A 19,283-nucleotide genomic window follows, 5' to 3' on the forward strand; every position below is an offset into this window, starting at 1 on the left:
TCTTCCTTACTTGCTCATGCACCTCCAACACTCCTCACCCCCATCCGCACCAAGAGGCTGCACCAAGAAATTCAGTGTCTGCTGACTGGCAGGCCAGGAAACAGAACCATCGAACAAACTCAGCTACCGCGAGCAAACCAGGGTCCTCCTGTAAACCACGCTTACTCTGAAAGTGAAGTGTCTACTCCCTGGTTCATCTCCATGACAGCACAGACCGGACAGACTTTGCCGGTCTGGAAGATTGCCCCAGAGAGGCAGGGCTGGTACATTTTCCTAAACAAATTTACACAAGCTTCCCTCTTGCAGGTAACATGCTGGCATGACATTTTCTTTATGTTTTATTCGTGGACACTCCACTTTTAATATTTTAGGTATTCTGGAAAGGTTTCCCTATAAATTTAGAACGTATATTTTTATTTCTCTCATGCCAGGTAATAATATAAAGACTTGAGAGGTTTACACACTAAAGTGGCAACATTAGTCTGTTTCTTTAACAGAGATTTGAACTTTAAAGTATTTAAGCCTTGAAAGTATTCAGGATGAGGTCATGTGAAATGATACGGCATTATAAAACTCTTGTGTGTATCAAAATCCTTTTCACCAAATGACTTAAGTGCAGGGCATTTCAGACGATGACCATCGTCCCCTATTCCTGGACTCAGTGGTCTCAAAATCAAATATCAATATTATCTCCTCTTCCCATATTTTAGAAATCAGGAAAATTGTAAGCTTATAATAAAAATGTAATAAACTAGGTGGAAGGTGTTGGAGAATCACTCGGAAGAATATCACAGTTACTTCCCATGCCTAGGACCACAGCCTTTATGTCTATGATGTGTTTCTGAAGATGAAACCCATCTATTTAACAAGAAGTTAGAGAATTTGATAGCTTATGGCTGTCCCCTCCTCTAGTCTTACTGTTGGCAGGAATACTTGTAAGCAGGTTAAAAACATTTTTTAATGTTTATTTATTTTTGAAAGAGAGAGAGAGAGAGAGAGAGATAGTATGAGTGGGGGAGAGGCAGAGAGAGAGAGGGAGAATCCAAAGCAGGCTCCAGGCTCTGAGTTGTCACAGAGCCCGATGCCAGACTTGAACCCATGAACCACGAGATCACGACCTGAGCCAAAGTCAGACACTTAACCGACGAGCCACCCAGGCACCCAAAGCAGATTTTAAAAAGTGGGAATTGCTGGGGCGCCTGGCTGGCTTAGTTGGTAGAGCATGTGACTCTTGATCTCCGATTGGGAGTTCAAGCCCCACAGTGGGCACAGAGCCATCTTAAAAAAAAAGGCGGGGGGGGGGGGCAGGAATTGCTAGGACACTTCAGAGTTACCAGTCTCTCTCTGTCTTGCTCTCCCCTTCTTGCTCTTTGTCAGCTGAACTACAAATCAGTATATAAACTGTGGAGAATATAATATCATATACTCTGATTTTTTTTATATTCTCTTTCAATGGATTGTCTGAAAATATTTAGCTAGGCAAGAAAAAATACAGAAGCCATGGCTGGCAGTTTGAAGAATGATTAAAGGGAGGGGATTGGGGACAGAAAGGGACAAGGGGGGTAGTGTGTGTGTGTATCTAAGCATGACCATTGTTTACACTACTTGCTCTGTTTGGAATGTGAGCCATAATAGAGAAAATGTCTGTTATTAATATACTTTATAAATGTTTCCAGATAGCGCAGGGGTGGGTGCTTACATAAGTCTGCGGTGGTCATCACTATCATCATCAGAAATAACCAGGAACATATAGTGGAGTTCAAATTCCATATATGGGTGGCCCACGGAATGAGAACAGCAATCGTTGACAGACACTGGAAGGAAGCCTGCAGTTGATAATGGCTTCGGGGAAGCTTGCGGCCACCTTCTAGTCTTCTTCTTTTTTTAAAAAAAAAATTTTTTTTAATATTTTATTTATTCTTGAGGGAGAGAGAGACAGAGCATGAGCGTGGATGGGGCACAGAGAGAGGGAGACACAGAATCCGAAGCAGGCTCCGGGCTCTGAGCTGTCAGCACAGAGCCCGACGCGGGGCTCGAATCCACGAACCCCAAGATCATGACCTGAGCCGAAGTCGGATGCTCAACCGACTGAGCCACCCAGGCGCCCCTAGTCTTCTTCTTTTAGATACTTCTGCACAATGATGCCAAATTAAGTTCCTTAAGACGCCAATTTCAGCCTATCACTCAAGAATCTTCCGTGGCTCCTGTTGTGTCAACCGAGATCCAAACTTAGGTCCTGCTCCTTGGTTTTTTATACCTTCTACAAGATTCCCCTCTGTTTCCCTTAAAGCTCTGGACAGTCTACTCCCTTCTCCCCAAACACCCTGCTGACTAGACTGACGTGTACTTTGCACTCACACTTCAATATGTGAAATCCCCTCCTTTGTTTCTGTAACCACCATCGACTTGTTTTGCACAGCTGACCTCATACCAGCCAAGCCTTCCCATGCTTGTCCATGCAGCCTCCAGGGCTCACTCGACAACTTCTGGTAAACCAGGAGACTTCCTTACAATAGCTCTTCCACTGTCTGCATTTCCAGTGTAACCCACTTCTGGTATTTTTAATGAGTAAGCTTCTTGTTCCTTACACAAGATCACATGCTTGCTATAGACAAGAATCACTCACTCTAAGTTGTGTGATCACTCACCACATTGTAATTTCCTGCCTAGAACTGAAGCTGCTACTAGTGAGAATTAATTAAAATGCCCCTGAATTGAAGTCAATCTAAATAGGAGAATTTGGAGTAAGAAATCCATAAACCTGATACTAATGGGCAAGTGGAGTTAGCAGCATCACCGTGGCCTCCTTCCTGAGTACCTCAGTATCCCCTCCAGGTGGTCACTGGGGTGATCAGGGGACTAGGGGAAGCCTTTGGAAAAGAACCACTCAACAATCCAATCCCTTCCCCTTGTCCTGGAGCCTGCGCAAACTTCAGATCCCAGAATTCTTCAGCAAACCCGGGTATACGTATACACATCTCATAAGTGAACACCTTACTATTTCTTTAATGAAATTTAGAAATATTCAAACTCAGAGGATAAATACTACACATAGCCTTATGTTATATCAGGGTCATAGCACCAAATAATTTACGAAAATGAGCTTTTGGATTCCAGAACTTCATGAAAGCCTCCTAACACTTTGAAAGACACTAGCTCATGATCAGTACCAGAAAACAGTAAGAATCTACCAGCAAAAGGCATTTCCAGGCATCCATTTGACTGACTCTTACGATGAATGCCAAGAAAGACAATGTCTTCTTCTAACAGTTAAACTACAAATTCTGAAAAAGAGTAAATCAACTTAAGGATAGGAACCACCTGAATATACATGAGGAAATTTCAGAAGAAACAATTACCCAGACAAATCTATAATTTTTACTGAAAATTTTAAACACTTTTTTAAAGTTTACTTATTTACTTTGAAAGAGAGAGAGAGAGAGAGAGAGAGAGAGAGAGAGAGAGAGACAGCTTGAGCAAGGGAGGGGCAGAGAGAGAAGGAGAGAGAGAAATTCCCAAGTAGGCTTTGCACTGTCAGCACAGAGCCTGATGTGGGGCTCAAACTCACGAAAGTGTGAGATCATGACCTGAGCCGAAACCAAGAGTCAGAAGCTTAACCAAATGAGCCACCCAGGCGCCCCTTTAATGTAAATTGAAGAATTACGTTATAAGTTAACTGAACTATCATCCCTTGTTTGAAGTTCTCTGCTACCTCTGTTATTTCTAATGTGAAAACTCAATGATACTTAAGTCAAAATTTATACAAATCTGCACTTACAAATGTGCGTTCTGCAACAAAACGTGGGACCAGGTAGTATTTGACTGCACCTCTACCAGAAATAATGTAACTGGTACAAGATAAGACAATGGGTGCCCAGAAATCAGAGGGCCTGTAATGCTTCCACCAACCACAGTTTGTTCTCTCCAAATCCAATGATTCCTGGAAAGGTCACTTGGCATAGGTAAGACCATAATCCTTCACTGAAGTCAGAGTAGTGCAACTTTGAAAAACGGTGTGATTATTGTCAGGAATTCTGGTGAAGATTCTTGTTACGCAGTCATTCTTACGAGACTATTATGGATTAGGCCATCTGTGATGGCTCTTTGGTCAGAGGGGCACCATATGGTAAGGCCTGGAAGAAAGCACAGGTTTATTTCAGATTTGTCTAATTGTAGGGAATCAGGACTTAAATAAAAGTAACTGGGTAGGCAGAGTACCTCTTCTCTCTGCCTTCCTGCACCCGGCTACAACAAGAAAGGAATATATATATATGGTCATGGGTCTTTCATAAATCCGGAAGGCCCAAACCCCTTATCACACTTTTCTAAAACATATGCCGTGTAAGTATTTTTTAAATGAGAAATGCGGGTCCCTGGGTGGCTCAGTCGGGTAAGTATCTGACTTTGGCTCAGGTCATGATCTCATGGTTCTTGGGTTGGAGCCCCGCATTGGGCTCTGTGCTGACAGCTCAGAGCCTGGAGCCTGCTTCAGAGTCTGTCTCCCTCTCTCTTTGTTCCTTCCCCACTCATGTTCTATCTCTCTCTGCCTCTCAACACTAAATAAACGTTAAAAAAAAATTAAAAAGTAAATAAAACGAGAAATGAAACAAAAAAGCTCTATCCTTGCTCCTGGCTAAGTCAGAATAACATCCATCCCATAAAGATGTAGTGAAAAAAGGGGCGCCTGGGTGGCTCAGTCGGTTAAGCGGCCGACTTCGGCTCAGGTCATGATCTTGCGGTCCGTGAGTTCGAGCCCCACATCGGGCTCTGTGCTGACAGCTCAGAGCCTGGAGCCTGTTTCAGATTCTGTGTCTCCCTCTCTCTGACCCTCCCCTGTTCATGCTCTGTCTCTCTCTGTCTCAAAAATAAATAAACGTTAGGGGCGCCTGGGTGGCGCAGTCGGTTAAGCGTCTGACTTCAGCCAGGTCACGATCTCGCGGTCCGTGAGTTCGAGCCCCGCGTCAGGCTCTGGGCTGATGGCTCAGAGCCTGGAGCCTGTTTCCGATTCTGTGTCTCCCTCTCTCTCTGCCCCTCCCCCGTTCATGCTCCGTCTCTCTCTCTGTCCCAAAAATAAATAAACGTTGAAAAAAATAAAAAAATAAATAAATAAATAAATAAACGTTAAAAAAATTTAAAAGATGTAGTGAAAAACAAACTTAATTTGTAAAGCTCTCAGCACAGTGCATGGCACAGATAGATAGATACCGAGGATGTCGTAGAGGAAAGCGAATTATGATGTAAACATCTATGCAATATTCAGACATATGTATGGTACCAGGGGGCAATTAGAACCTGTGAATACCACTATAGCTGCCAAAGACAAAAGCCATGCCAGGGGCACAGGAAACCATCTTTCCTCTCCCACCACCCCTGTGTCCCAAAACACCCTAGAAAGAGCTATGAGACTGAGCTCCTGGTTGATAGCTCCTCCTCCACGTTGATAGGAGGCCAAGACCTTCATATCAAGAGCTCTAGAACTGGAAGGCCAGAAAGACACCTCCCCGGTCCACCACCCTCCACCTTCTCAGAGCAACTCAGAAGGACAAGAATAGAGACCCACTGGTCTGGAAGCCATGCCACCGATATCGGTAACTGCTTCCTATGAAGTAATTTTGATGATAACTGATTCTCGAACAAATGACTGCCAATCAGGTGTTCACAATTCAGAAGAAAGACTACACAGAAGTGGAAATCAAAATGAAGGATGAATTGAGTTTCTTATGCCCCAAACCATAGATCCCCGGCATCACTCAGAGTTTGGTCAGAAATCTCTCATAAGGCAGGAAGCTTGCAAGAACCCAATCCAATCCTTCCATTATGTATTCCTTTGCCCTCCTCAGAAAGGGACTCCAGGGAGTGGAACTCCAGGCACCCGCCATAAACTGATGCAGAGTGAAGTGAAGACAAGAGAATTCATGGGTTTCCACTTTCACAAATGTATTTCCTTACTACCGAACCTCCTTTCTAAAGATTGCTGCCAGAAAGTATGGACATTTGCAGTACATCAGGAAATGTCATGGGTACTGAGGCGTGAAGCCCAGAGAAGGCTGCAAGTCCATGACTACATATTATAGTTGCATTTATGGCCTAATTCAGTGGAATAAAATTTGCCTCTTTATTTTGAATGCAGGGCAGTAGACTATGCATACTGTTAATTTTCCTTTGGGGATTGTAATAGTACTTGTCAAATGCTCAAATACTTTACGGATATTACACCATTTAAGTCCCGTTGATCCCAGGCAATTATTTTCCTTTAATAGGATGTAAATGTGCAAAGCTTATTTTGCTTCTCCAAAGAGTTTGAAGTCTAGTAAAATCTTAAGTGATTTACAGAATAATGCCGTCATCCTCCATCAACGGTCCATGAAAACCAGCCTCTGCTCTTCTCTGCGACGCCCTAATCCTGCATGTAGGACCAACATTGTCCTATGATGAAAACACCGATGCCAAGGTCCATTTCTTCCACTTCCTAATCTTTCTTGTAAATCAGTCACCAAAGCTATGGGTTCTTCCTCCGTGACAGCTTTGGCTGCTATTCTCACTGCCTCCACTCTGCCGTATTCATCACTTCCCCTTCTAGAGTATTGCTGGTCACTAGACCACGTCCCCAGAAGTCTTTGTGATCTCTAATAACATCCCACAAATGGTTCCAATACTTTTCTTGCTCCCTGTGTCTTTCGGGAGCTCAGTGCACGAATCACCCTCCATGACCCACCTTCAACTGGCGTGGGCCATATGCAGTGCAGCCCCAGTCACCTCTAAAAACGTATTCATAGTTACGATTCTTCACTGTTACCCTATATAATCCCCTTGCCTTCTCACCTCCTCAAGCCAGCCACAACACGAAGGGATTCCTGTGCTTGATGTAGTCTAGTCATCTGCTAGAAGTTCTCACCCGAGTTGTTAGCCCAAGTCCAGCCTTACGCCAAAGCACTCAGACCAACCAGGCCACATGCCTGAGTGTCTTGTGCCAACTTCGGGACACAGACAATGCTTTGGTACCATTCCCCTGGTATCTCACAGTATTTTTGTGCTTAAGATTTTCTTTTTTCTACCTGAGTTGTAAGCTCCTTGAAGAGAGGAAAATGGCTTATGTCTTTTAAGATGCTCAATCCCTAACACATTACCTTGCAAACTCAACAGTTATATAATGAAGATGGTAAAACCAATGAATCTAAAACTGTCATTGTGTATGAGAGTAATCTAGAATGTTCACTAAAAATGTATATTCCTAGACCCAAACCGAGAGATTTGGCTGGTCTCAGGTAAGAGGAAAAAATTAAAGACTTCTAGGGAATTCTCATGCGAGTAACATACAGATAGTATTTTGAAAAATATCATCACTGATTAATTTGAAACCATAAATGCAAATAAACCAAGTACAAAAGTATGCAGAATTATAAATAATAGAGACAGAAAACCTGGCATGTTACAAACCAGTTGCCAATATTAGGAAGTTTTTTTTTGTGATAGACACCATAAACCATATATGCTTCTACTATTTTAATTTAAAATAGCAATTCTCATTAAAGCAATTCATGTTAATATTAAGCTAATCTTTTTTTTTTCATTTAAACTAGAAAGTAGGGATACTTAAAGTTATGTAAAACAGAAGTTGTATTTTGTCACTCAAGAATAACTGATCTTCTAGATTATTCACTTAATTGATACAAGATTATAAATCTTTAAGCTTTCTTTTGTTGATTTTGACCTTTAACAAAGGCATGTGCAACATAAGACATGCTCTCCTTGAATTCATTATTCTAAAAATATATAAGGATCTAGGTATTTATACTCCCAGTCCAACACTTTTTGGAATAAAAGTATACTTCGCATAATTCTTCCTTTATTATTATAAACAGTTTTTTCTTTGAACATCAAAATCCTGAACTTCATCCAACCAGAGTGAACTCTGTGCAATGTCATGTTGGCAAATAATTGCATTTAGCAATCTAGTTGCTCTTTCTAGGCTTTGCAGTTTTTTATTTTTAGTTGGATGATAATTCTATATATTTCCTCTTTTTCCCATCACGCCTAGTTAATTTTAATTGTATAATAGGCAAAACTGTGTTTGCCTCACTTTTCTGATGTTGGCTTGCTTGCACTACTCTCCTTCAGGGAAACATTTTGGGATCTTTTAGTAAGTCATGTACCATGGATAATTAGAAAGAGGAACCTAATAAATGCAAATATAAGTCCAGTGACAAGGAGATCTCATTTCTCTTTGTGATTTTACCTCCCCATTTTTGTGTGCTTTTGTGGGTGGGGTGAAGGACTGGATGGCTAAGCTTGGTTTATAGTTTGTGAGCTATTTTGTATTTTTTAAACATTACAAAAGTACTTCCTAAATGTGAATTAACCAAAACCCTGCACTTGTTGGAGATTTTATATACTCAGTGTTCCTTATTTACCTTCTGAAATCTCTTCTTGGGATATAGGTATTTCGCAGGAAATTAACAATCAGTTCCCTCTCCAAGGTTTCCATCCCTGTGAGTCACTTGTTTAGGCCACTAGGGAGAGACATGGAGTCTTTGGACCAGGTCTTCTGGGAGTTTCATGGCAGGGACACAGCAATTCACTGAAGGCATTCATGACACACGCCCTGTCAAGCCTCCACTCGACCAATGAGGAACACTTTAGTGCACGCATAATATACTGTCCTGTGGTCCGTGGAACTCAAGAGACCTAAAATGATGTTTCACCAAGTGAAAAAGAGTCCGTATCACATACAGAATGTCAACTCACGTGCACCATACAGGATATAAAAGATGGTTAAGTATGAAAAGCAAATAAAAATGCATAAGGATTTTCTTCCCAGTAAAGAAAAAACTTGATTACATCACCAGCGAAGATGATTTGAAGACTAACAACAAGTTTAACCTCCAACGGGACGCCCACCTATAACACACACGCATGCGCACACAGGGGCATGTTCATTCACGACCGACCCACCAGTGAGTGACTCTCATACAGGCTTCTGGCTTATCAGGCAAGACTTCTCATTTTACCTCCTTCTTCACACTTTCTTACTGTAAACTCAAGAAAGTAATCACAGGCAATAACCTGCTCTGGAACAGGTTACGTGGTCTCTTTCACCAGCCACCTCTCCGGGTGTTGCCTTACTAGATCATACCTTTAATGGCTTGACTTTGCAGAAACAGAAAGTGAGTCGATATCATGAAACTCCAGGCATTCCAATTACAGGAAGTGTTAGTGGGTCTAATGCTACATTTTTGTGGCATTTAAGCACAGGAAGACATTCTCACGATAATAGTTCTACCACTGTTAAGTGGGAATTTCACAGGTCCTAGAATACACTCTGTTCGGCAATTGAACAGTTTTTTTATTCGCAAGGTTGTTTTCCTTGACTTCTATATTGAATGACAAATTCCGTTTTTTTTCCAATTCCCCCCCCACCCCGAAATTTAAAATTTAAAGGTAGTTTTTTTTTTTTAATTAGTCTTCTCAATCTAAAACGTATTGCAAAATAACTGTGAAGGCAATTCATTTTTTGCACATTCAACATATGTCATTCAATCAAGTCAACTCACAGTTGATAGTCACACACCATGGGCACCTCTCCACTTGCCATCGGTTGAAATAAAGCTCTGCATTCTGTACCCAGCCAGGGGTACTGCGCATGTTTGAACGGGGACGTCCCAGAGTATGTGGAATGTAAAAAGTTCTTCAGGACTTCCCAACTCTGTTACGAATACTATCCATCCTCAATGTCAGATCTGAACGTTTTTAGGCGCGCACGTTTTGGAAAAGCAAGTTGAGAAGCGGGCACACCTACGGTCACTGCTTTTTGAAAATCAGAATGTCTCCAAAGTGTCTTGGCAACATTTTCCGGCAAAGGGTTAAACCGCTATTTCATAAACCCAACAAAACAACAATCCACCTTACTGTTCAGGACTTTCAGGACCAGATTTCAGCAACGCAGAGGTTGAAGTTGAAAAGTCATGCCTGATCGTGATCTACGGGAGATCCTGTTGCAGCTCAAGTTTGGCCAACTTCTCCAAGTGACTGTGAAGTCTTGAGCCCTCAAGCCCCGGTGACTAACTCCCTTCCACATTATACTAAAATCGCCTGGTGCTCCGCCTAGGGGGAACACTCCGGGAAAATGAACCTCGGTTGACCGGTCGTCCTGGCCCCAGTAGCCGAGGGGACTCCCACTAATCTGCCCCGGAGGGAAAAGAGCAGTGCGGACCCGGACGAGCCGCGCTCCCGGGGAGGGTTCCAGCCCGCTGGGCGCACCCCCGGGGGACGACTGCTCCCCAGCAGGTTCCGCGATCTCTACGACCACCCCCACCCCACCTCAGCGGCTGCGTCTACCAGGCTTTCTGGCTTTCCTACTTAGTAACAACTTTATGCAAAAACAAAAACAAAAACAAAAACAAAACTTTTCTCCCAGGAAGCGTGCAGCCTGCTCGGTATAACTTTGGAGGCAACGTTCCGAAGGTGAAGCAGCAACACACGGTCGGCGCGGCTTCTGGGTCCGCAGCGCCCCGAGGTCGCCCCCCACCGCCGGCCCGGCCCCGCACCTACCTGGGCCTCGTCCGCGTCGGGCTCCGCGTCGGAGAAGCCGAGTCCCGACTCGAAGGCGGCGGCGGCGGCGGGCTCGTCGCGCGGACCCCGCAGCAGCGCAGCGGCGAGCAGGGAACACGCCAGGGACCAGAAGCCCAGCAAGTGCATGGTGGAAGGACCCGGAGCGCGGCGGCCGGGCCGCGGTGGGGGCGGGGTGGGCGCGTGGCGCCCCCGCGACGCTGCGCTCCCTGCGCGCGGAGCCGCCGGCGACCCCCCGAGGGCGGCCGGAGGCGGCGGCAGCGGTCCGCGGCTGGGCGCTCCCGACGCCTCGCGTCGCGGTGCTGGCCGGGGCCGGGGAGGGGCGCGGGGTCAGGTAGAAGCCTCACAGGAAACCGGACGTCCGAGCTCCCCGCATTCGGAGCCGGCGAGGTGAGGCGAGGGCGAGGGCGAGGGGGGGGTGGGGGACGGCGCCTCGGTCCGCCTTTCTGTTTTCGCTTTCTGGCTAGAGGGGGGCAAAGCCGACCCCCTCGGCGCCGCTCGGCCCCTGCGGCCCCCCCACCCCCCGGAGCCCGCGGCCCCCTCCTCCCTCCCCTCCCCTTCCCCCGGTGCAGCGAGCAGCGGCCGGGAGGAGGGCGGCGGGGCGCCGCGCGGCCAGGCCGGGGGAGCTCGGCGGCGCGGGCGGCTCCGGAGCGCGGGGCGAGCGGCGGCGGCTGCGGCGGGCGCAGGGGCAGGGCATGGCTGACGCGCCCTCTGCCTGCGCTTATGTGAGAGAAAGCGGCCGAGGGAGGGAGCGTGCCGAGCCCGGCCGCCCTCCCCTCTCACTTTCCCTCGGAAGCGCTCCGCGCGCTCCCCGCGGCCCCGCGCCTCCGCCCCGGCGCCCCGCGCGTCCCCTCCCCCCGCCCCCCTCCCGGGAGCGCGGCCCGTGGGGCGAGTCCAGCTGGGGCCGGCGGGCCGCGCGGGGCGGAGGGGGAGCGCGACCGAGTCGGCGTGGTGGGGAAGGCAGGCCGACCCTTTGTCCTCGGCGGGCGGCTCCCGGGCTCCTGCCCCTAGCCCACCGGCACGCCTCGCCCTCCGCGCCCGCCCCCCCCCCCCCGCTCCAGGTTTGCAAAGTGCCCCCGGGGGGCTCCAGAAAGTCCGAGAGAGAGTCGTCACAATGGCGGAGACCCCGCCGGGACCTCGGAGCCCGCCGCCGCCCCCTCGCTCCCCTCCTCTGGGCAACTTTAATGTGCAGCAAGAGCTCAGAGTGCAGGACAGGCTACGAGGGTGAATGCTAATGATCCCCTTGGAATCCCAAACTTGGGGCGGGTGGGGATGGAGGGCCACAGTCTTCGCGGAGAGCAAAGTCACGAGGCGTCAGTTTCTGCAGGGAAGTTGGGTTTAAATGGGAAAGGGAGCGATAAAGAGCCGCGTGTGCTGATCCTATTGTAGGAAGTGACCTCTGCGGAGAAGTCACTGCGTGTCCCCATTGGGAAAATCACGTTGTGGCGCTGATTGCCCTGGTGTCTTCCTCCTGGGGCAGAGCGGATGGGTTGCTGATGACCAAGCTACTGGGTTTTAACAGTGTTCAGAACAGAAGCCCGAGCTACTTTTCAGTACACTGACCCTAAAATCTTAGACGGAGGACGCGCTGTTATCTGATTCAGTTCTCTGCAAGTTCCGAAACCGCCCTCACCCACTGCATACTTGAAGGCTCAAATAGCTCCAGGGACAGGGAGTCCTCTGTGCGTTTGCAAAACCAACACTGCCGAAAAGCATTTCCTTCCATCTAGCCATTGCTTTCGACTTCTGGACTTTACACAATAAATCTAATCTAACTTCCACATGTGAGTTCTTCGAATATTTTGAAAACATCTGTCATGTTTTCCCTATGCTAGCTTTCCTCCCAGCAAAATATCCTTTTTGTGAAGATGACAGTTCCAAGTTCCCTCATCAACCTTAATCTCATTCTCCATGTTCTTCATATAGTATGCTGCTCAGAACATGACTCAGTACTTAAAGTGTTCCCGTAAGCACGTACAAAGAGTCTTCTCTGTCCAGACGTTATACATTTATTGATCCAGCCTCCGGTGGAGTTCATTTGCTGGCAGCCAAATGACTACTGACTCACACTACACTTAAAATCGACTAAATTCGGGGCACCTGGGTGGCTCAGTCGGTTGAGTGTCCGACTTTGGCTCAAGTCATGATCTCACTGTCCGTGAGTTCGAGCCCCGCATCGGGCTCTGTGCTGACAGCTCAGAGCCTGGAGCCTTTTTCAGATTCTGTGTCTCCCTCTCTCTGCCCCTCCCCTGCTCATGCTCTGTCTCTCTCTGTCTCAAAAATAAATAAAACATTAAAACAATTTTTTAAATAAACATTTAAAAAAATCAACTAAATTCCTCAAGAATTTTTCATGTGCACTGGTGTTAGTCACATGCACATTACCCATTATTTGTGAAGTTGGTTTCCTGTGCCCAAGATCCGAGCTTTGTTATTTATCTCTGTTATGTTGGGAACACTCGAGGAGTCAGCCCAAGATCATGGCATGGTGGGATGTTTTGGGATATTCTTCTTGCTGTCTTTCTACTCCTATTTCATCAGTTTGCTATATTTGTCTTCAGATACTGATGAAGCTGTGGGAAGGGAGGAGGCAAGGTCAGACCGGGAGTAGGATCGGAGTCCTAGCTGGAGCTTTCTCTTGACCATTCTCTCTGAGAGCCTTTCTCCGCTTCGCACTTGAAATACCAATCAGAGGTTTCGAAAACATGCTTGAGTGTACCCTGGAGAGTTTCTGGTTTAATTGGTTTGGAGTAGGATGTGGACTTAGGACCCTAATGGGCCACCACATTGAGACTCTCGGGCATTTAGGACACTCCTAGGGCAGGGCATAGTGTGGAGGCTGCAAATCAACGATGAAAACATATTTTAAAAATGTATCATATTAACGGTATGATCTGTTTTGTATGAAATACAGCAGGAAGCACATACAGACTTTTTCCTCTCAAAAATGTTATCTTCTTACCCCTGTTATTATTTCAAGCTGGCAAAAAGTATACTTGAAAGAAAGACCAGTCTTAGAAGACCAGCGTGCATTAGGTGTTGAAGAGTGCCTTGAAGGTCGAAGGGGACAATGGCTGTTTTACCTTTTCCTGCTGCATTTGGCTCTTGCTTTCTGTGGTGAGCTGTAAATTTACCATAATTTTCTTTCGACTTTTTTCTTTGAGGTGTTGTAAATTTACCATAATTTCCTTTCAACTTTTTTTCTTTGAGAAGTTATTAAATTTTTTTTTTGTCATTGGAAGAAGACACATGAAGTTTTTGTTAGTAGTTTTTAATTTTGTTATACTTAGTTGTACTATAGATGATGTTGACCTTAGAGCTGCATTGAGGTTTTCTTTGTGACTTTGTACATGGTTGATTTGGGGAACTAATTCTCTGTGCCCCCTTCTTGCTGGGTATTAAGTTTGAGCTTATTGTAATATTCTGTTCTTGAGAGTGAATTTTAAAATGAAATGTGTTGGGGGGGGGGCTGCCTGTGTGGCTCAGTTGAGCATCTGACTCTTGGTTTCAGCTCAGGTCATGATCTGACAGTTTGTGGGATTGAGCCCCCATGGGGCTTTCTCTCTCTCCCTCTCTCTCTTCCTCTCTCTCTCTCCTTTCCACCGCTCCTGTCCCTCGCTCGTGCTCTCACTCTCTCTAAAGTAAATAAAAATAAAAATAAAATGAGTGAAATGTGGGGCGCTGGGTGGCTCAGTTCATTGAGTTTCCAACTTTAGATTTTGGCTTAGGTCATGACCCCAAGGTCATGAGATTAGGCCCCGTGTTGAGCCCCATATTAGAGCCTGCTTAAGATTCTTTCTCTCTCTCCCTCTGCCCTTCTCCCTTGCTCTCTCTCTCAAACACATAAAATGAATAAATAAATAAAATGAAATGCTCATAATGTGTTTTTTAATCAAATTGTTTTCTTTTACTGGTGTATGTCCATTTTTGTAATATCTGATGTTTTCATTTGAAATTCTGCTTTTACTGGTATTAAAATCAGAGTCTTTGAGAATTGAGGCCATCTGTAAACCTGACTTGGAGACAACGATAAACACACTTATGTCAACGCCACTTAGTTATTCCTTCTAGGAGACTTTAGCCTAGGAAAGAGAAGATTGCAAACTAGCGATTAAATCCACAGTTTGCTGCAGTAAATGCTGACCAATCAGTGTATCGAAGACAGTAACCTCACTCTGGCAACAGCCTTCTTGTCAGTAACAGCTTCCTTATCGAGACCCTCCCCTTCATGTGTCAACCAGTCTTGAACGGTGACATCACAGACTGCCCAATCCTACACCATCTTAACCTACTGAGTGCAGACCCCAAAGTCCTACAGTTTTTCTGCTTCTGACTGACCTCTCCTGGGACACTGCTAAAACTGTCACAATGGTGCTGTCCCTTAATGCAGTAAGTTCTAAATGTGACTTTTATTTAAAAAAATTTTTTTTAATGTTTATTTTTGAGAGAGAGAGAAAGAGTGGGGGAGGGGCAAAGAGAGAGGGAGACACAGCCTCCGAAGCAGTCTCCAGGCTCTGGGCTGTCAGCACAGAGCCTGACGCGGGGCTCGAACCCATGAACCGCGAGACTGTGATCTGAGCCAAAGCTGGACACTTTAACGGACTGAGCCACCCAGGCGACCGAGACATTTGTTTATTGAAGGGTTATCCGGTGATACTTTGGTGAGCTAAACACCCTGAAGTCCCACCGAGACCCTATTTAAAGTCCCCTTTGTGCTGAAGCCCAAGTCCCTTAATTCAGAATTGGGGAGCCCCCCTGAGGCCTGCAATGAGGTAAGTGTCCCCATTAGGTCTCAGTTCCAGTCTTCATCAAGCTCTGAAGTGCTAAGTGTATTTTGTCCTGTGAGGTTGCCTTTCAGGGACTCTCTGATGATTTGATCCTATCTGTAGACATATATCCCTGGCAGAAAGCTGTCTCAGTACTAACAACGTCGGTTTGGGTCACTGTGCTTTTCGTGGTCTTCTGTTGCTCTTGGATGGGTGGGAGTTCATGTCTAAACCTCGTGTCTTCCAAGATCTGTCAGGTCTGCCAGGGGAGACCACCAGGCCAATAGGTTGGGGAGCCCAGGACATAGGTGAACAAGCCACTGAGCTGACGGACCATTGCCAGACTGTCACACGTTTGTCTCAGACTAAACCCAGGTGTGTGTCTCCTGAAGGCCTCTTGCGTGTATTTATACCGTAACGAATACACGTGAGTTGTGTCCGAAATGGCACAGTTTTACCAACAGTAGTCTAACTTTAGTGGCCATTTGGGGAAACCTTTCATTGGAACAAAATTGTTCATTTGAGAAGTGTTTTTTTGTTTGTTTGTTTGTTTGTTTTTAGAATGGAAAGGGACTAAAAATGCAAACATTCAATGACCTGTGTGTCTTATTATTATTATTATTATTATTATTATTATTATTGGTATGAGAAAGCTTACAAGAGAAAATCAGATTCCACGATTGCCTCTCTAAATATTCTGTGAAGGAGACAAATGAAAAATGTGAAAGACTGTCTTTCTGATCTGCCCAAACCATAACTTGAACCTAAAAGTTCTGATCTAACCCTCCCTCTTCTTCTATCCTGTGGTCCTCCCTTATCCCCTACCTCCAACACTCTTTCTGACCAGCTCTCCTTTCCTGCTGGCCAGCCAACCACTCTGAAAGCTGAATTGGCTCTTAAAGTTATCCAGGTCAGAAAAAGCCCCTTAGAGTGGAACTTGAGCCCCGATTGTGGTCTGAAAGTGATTTTCAAAGGCTTTCCAAAGCCTATGCAGGGTAGGCGGAGATTTACAGCAATTTGCTGTGGTTCTAAGGGCATTTAATTGAGAGTTCCCAGATCTACATCAGTTGATTTATATGTTATTAGGAACCTCATATGTGATAAAATTCAATGGAAAAGGTACTGTGAATATTCTGATTGTGGCTTTAAAGATGTCAAATTCTATAATAAAACCAGAGGAATTTAGAAACACCATAAATATTAGAAATTTTGGAGACCATGGTCACAGACAAATAGAAAGATGAATATACTGGAGACCTTAACACCTTTGGAAAACATTCAGGTGTAGATCTTGGAGCAGCTATGACCACAGCTCTTTCCTCGCTGAATGGCCTTAAGTCAGAAATCAGGGATTTCATACGCAAGCAAAAGCTGGAATGGAAAACAGTCCTGTTGCTGGACCTCTAAACTCTCGCCAAGTGAAACTGAAGGGAAAAAAGGAAAGGGAAAATCAATGAAGCTGCCACAAATGACTGTCAAGGGCTCAATATCTCATTTCCTCTTAAAGTCCCCAAGAGCCTGACTGAGGAATATTTTTTGTGACACAATACCTGTTTAAAAACCAGATTAAATACCAGATTAAATACCAGATTAAAAAAAAAAACACTTGGGGAAGATAATCTCTGTCACCTTGGCTGCTTGGCATCACCAGAAGAAGTCTTCAGTTGGAAACTTGGCAAACATTTAAGAAGAAATCACCTGCTTCAAGGGAGACAAATTGACGAATACTTTGTCAGCATTGGTGAGAAAATTTTATTAAGGTTGCTGAGCTTGTCTCTGGTTGCATGTCTCATCTGCACCGGATTAATTCTGGTGAAGCTGTACAGATGGAATGTAGACAAGAACCGTAATTTTCGGGTGCCCTAGAACACTTACAAATGGGTCCAAACGCCACTTGCAATGGAGTTTGAATATCCTAGTCAATATTTGCTAATTTTCAAGGTGGAATGAAACTTTTGTTTGCTGGAAAGGTATAGTTCTAGTCATAGCAAAAAAGTTGCTTGACCTTGTGTTTTCAATCTGAGGAATTTCCAAACTATTTCTCTGGTAATGGAGGTACTCAGTGTACTGGGATGGTTACTAAAGAACTTTGCAAAGCCTCGATGTTTACTCCGAAATTTTATTGTCCCTATTACTCACAGTGATCATGAAGAATAGAGAAGGTGAGTGGTGTTTTTAAACTCAAATGAACACTCGTTGCCTCTTAGGCCTCCCTTTCAGGGTGCTCACTTCGACCCCAATTCTGGCTCTACTTTGCTTTGGGCAGAGACTAAAAGAGACTCAGGCAATCTAACCAGGCTTAGTACTAACAGGGACGAGTGGCATTTCCTTCGTGTTCTCCCACGTGGCCTCTCCACGACCTAAAAAACTCAGACTTTGTCAGCTGGAAAAGACACCATAAAAAAATGCTGGGCTAATTTCTGATCACTAGAACAGCGGTTACACTTGAGAAAGAAAATACTTAGATTCATGTATCCAGCTGAAAAGGCAAGGTTTATCCCACTGACAGCAGGATTGAGACATTTTAAAATTAGGAATTCTTAAGAATTGTTTTAGAAGCAGTTGGTCTTTGGGTGGGGAGAACTTCCACTTCAGAGCCTTGTGCCAAGACTACAGGACGGCCACTGCAGGCCAGCTTCCAGAAGAGGCCTACGGAACTAGACTTGGAAGACTGGAACCATGCTCAGATCCATAAGCTTTTGTTCTTTTCCCTCTTGGCAAGTTTCCTCCACGATTACAGGCTTAGGAGACTGGGTAGGTAACCAACGATTGTTATTTCTTAACCAGTGAAAAGTCAAGGTCTCTAACTTTCATGTTGCTTTCTCTGTCTTTAGTCATTTCTTGCTCTGACTCAAATACTGGGAGAAATGTGTGCAGCATTTGTCCAAAAAAAACAGCAGAGCTCTGTGTTTTGCACACATTTGCATACGGGTGCCAACCGGCCAGTGCCAGTCCTTTGTTATGAAATATTTGGTTTCATCCACAATTGGACTCAACCACAGACTGGCTTTTTATGCGGATGAGAACACAACAGGACAGGTAACCAAAATGCAAACTCCTTAGAAAGAAAGGTTTCTGCTTCCACTGAAACCACACTCAAGGACCATTTCTTAGAGATAACGTCTGTAAACAAGCTTTCATGGAGGAAAGACTCAGAAAGGGAACAAGGAACAGATGGTTTGTATTTAAGATCTGTCTCACATTTACGGACCTTACAAAGGAGGCTTAGTATGGAGATACTCTTGATTGCCTATCAGACCTACCCTGAGTGACCTCTGGTGAACCTGTCTTCACCACATGGGGTTCATGTGAATACTAAATTCGTTAATTTATGTAAAGAACTTAAAATAATACGTGGCATTTAACGTTCTCAATAAATTTTGGATAAAGCATGACTAATAATTATTAATAATTGTATGCTCTTAATAATATATTGACATATTAATCTTCATTTCTTCCTTACATGTATTATATTTTTTCCATTTTTCACCCTTGTAATTAAAGGATTGTCCCAATGGATATAAAATTCTCACATTGACTGTTTTTTCTTAAGCATTTAAAAAAATGTTATTTTATTGTATTTCTCCGTGAAATATTGCTACCAAGAAATCTGAAAACAAGAATAGTTTACGGCCATATAAGGTCTATTATGTGTTTGCTGTATTTTTATGGGTTTTACATATTGTAATGTATTTAGTAGTCGCCACAATCTTATGACATGGAAATTACTGTGATCTGTATTGTGTAAATGAGGAAACTGAGCTGCAGAGAAGTTAAATATCCTGTTTAATGTTAAAGCTAGTGCTAGTGTTTGACAGATCCTGGATTCAAAGCAGGTGGCTCCAGACCAGGAGATTAAGCACTGCCCCCTATTAACTGTCACTTGACGAGTACTGCTGTGGTGCTTTTCCTTCTTAGATGATCTGCCATTTCTTGTCAGGAAATTTAGAA

At 44.8% G+C, this 19,283-nt stretch overlaps 1 protein-coding gene across 1 annotated transcript in view; it reads right to left on the bottom strand.

Annotated features, from left to right (window-relative positions):
• The window catches only part of VEGFC (vascular endothelial growth factor C), a 109,074-nt gene extending 98,102 nt beyond the window's left edge, over window positions 1-10,972 (bottom strand). The window contains exon 1 of the mRNA XM_043557921.1: window positions 10,549-10,972. Coding sequence (XP_043413856.1) covers window positions 10,549-10,695 — 147 coding nt within the window. The 5' untranslated portion in view covers window positions 10,696-10,972. The remainder of the gene's footprint in view (window positions 1-10,548) is intronic.
• Between the last annotated feature and the right edge of the window lie 8,311 nt (window positions 10,973-19,283).

Source organism: Prionailurus bengalensis, chromosome B1 (assembly GCF_016509475.1).
Source record: "Prionailurus bengalensis isolate Pbe53 chromosome B1, Fcat_Pben_1.1_paternal_pri, whole genome shotgun sequence".
NCBI classification, from domain to species: domain Eukaryota; kingdom Metazoa; phylum Chordata; class Mammalia; order Carnivora; family Felidae; genus Prionailurus; species Prionailurus bengalensis.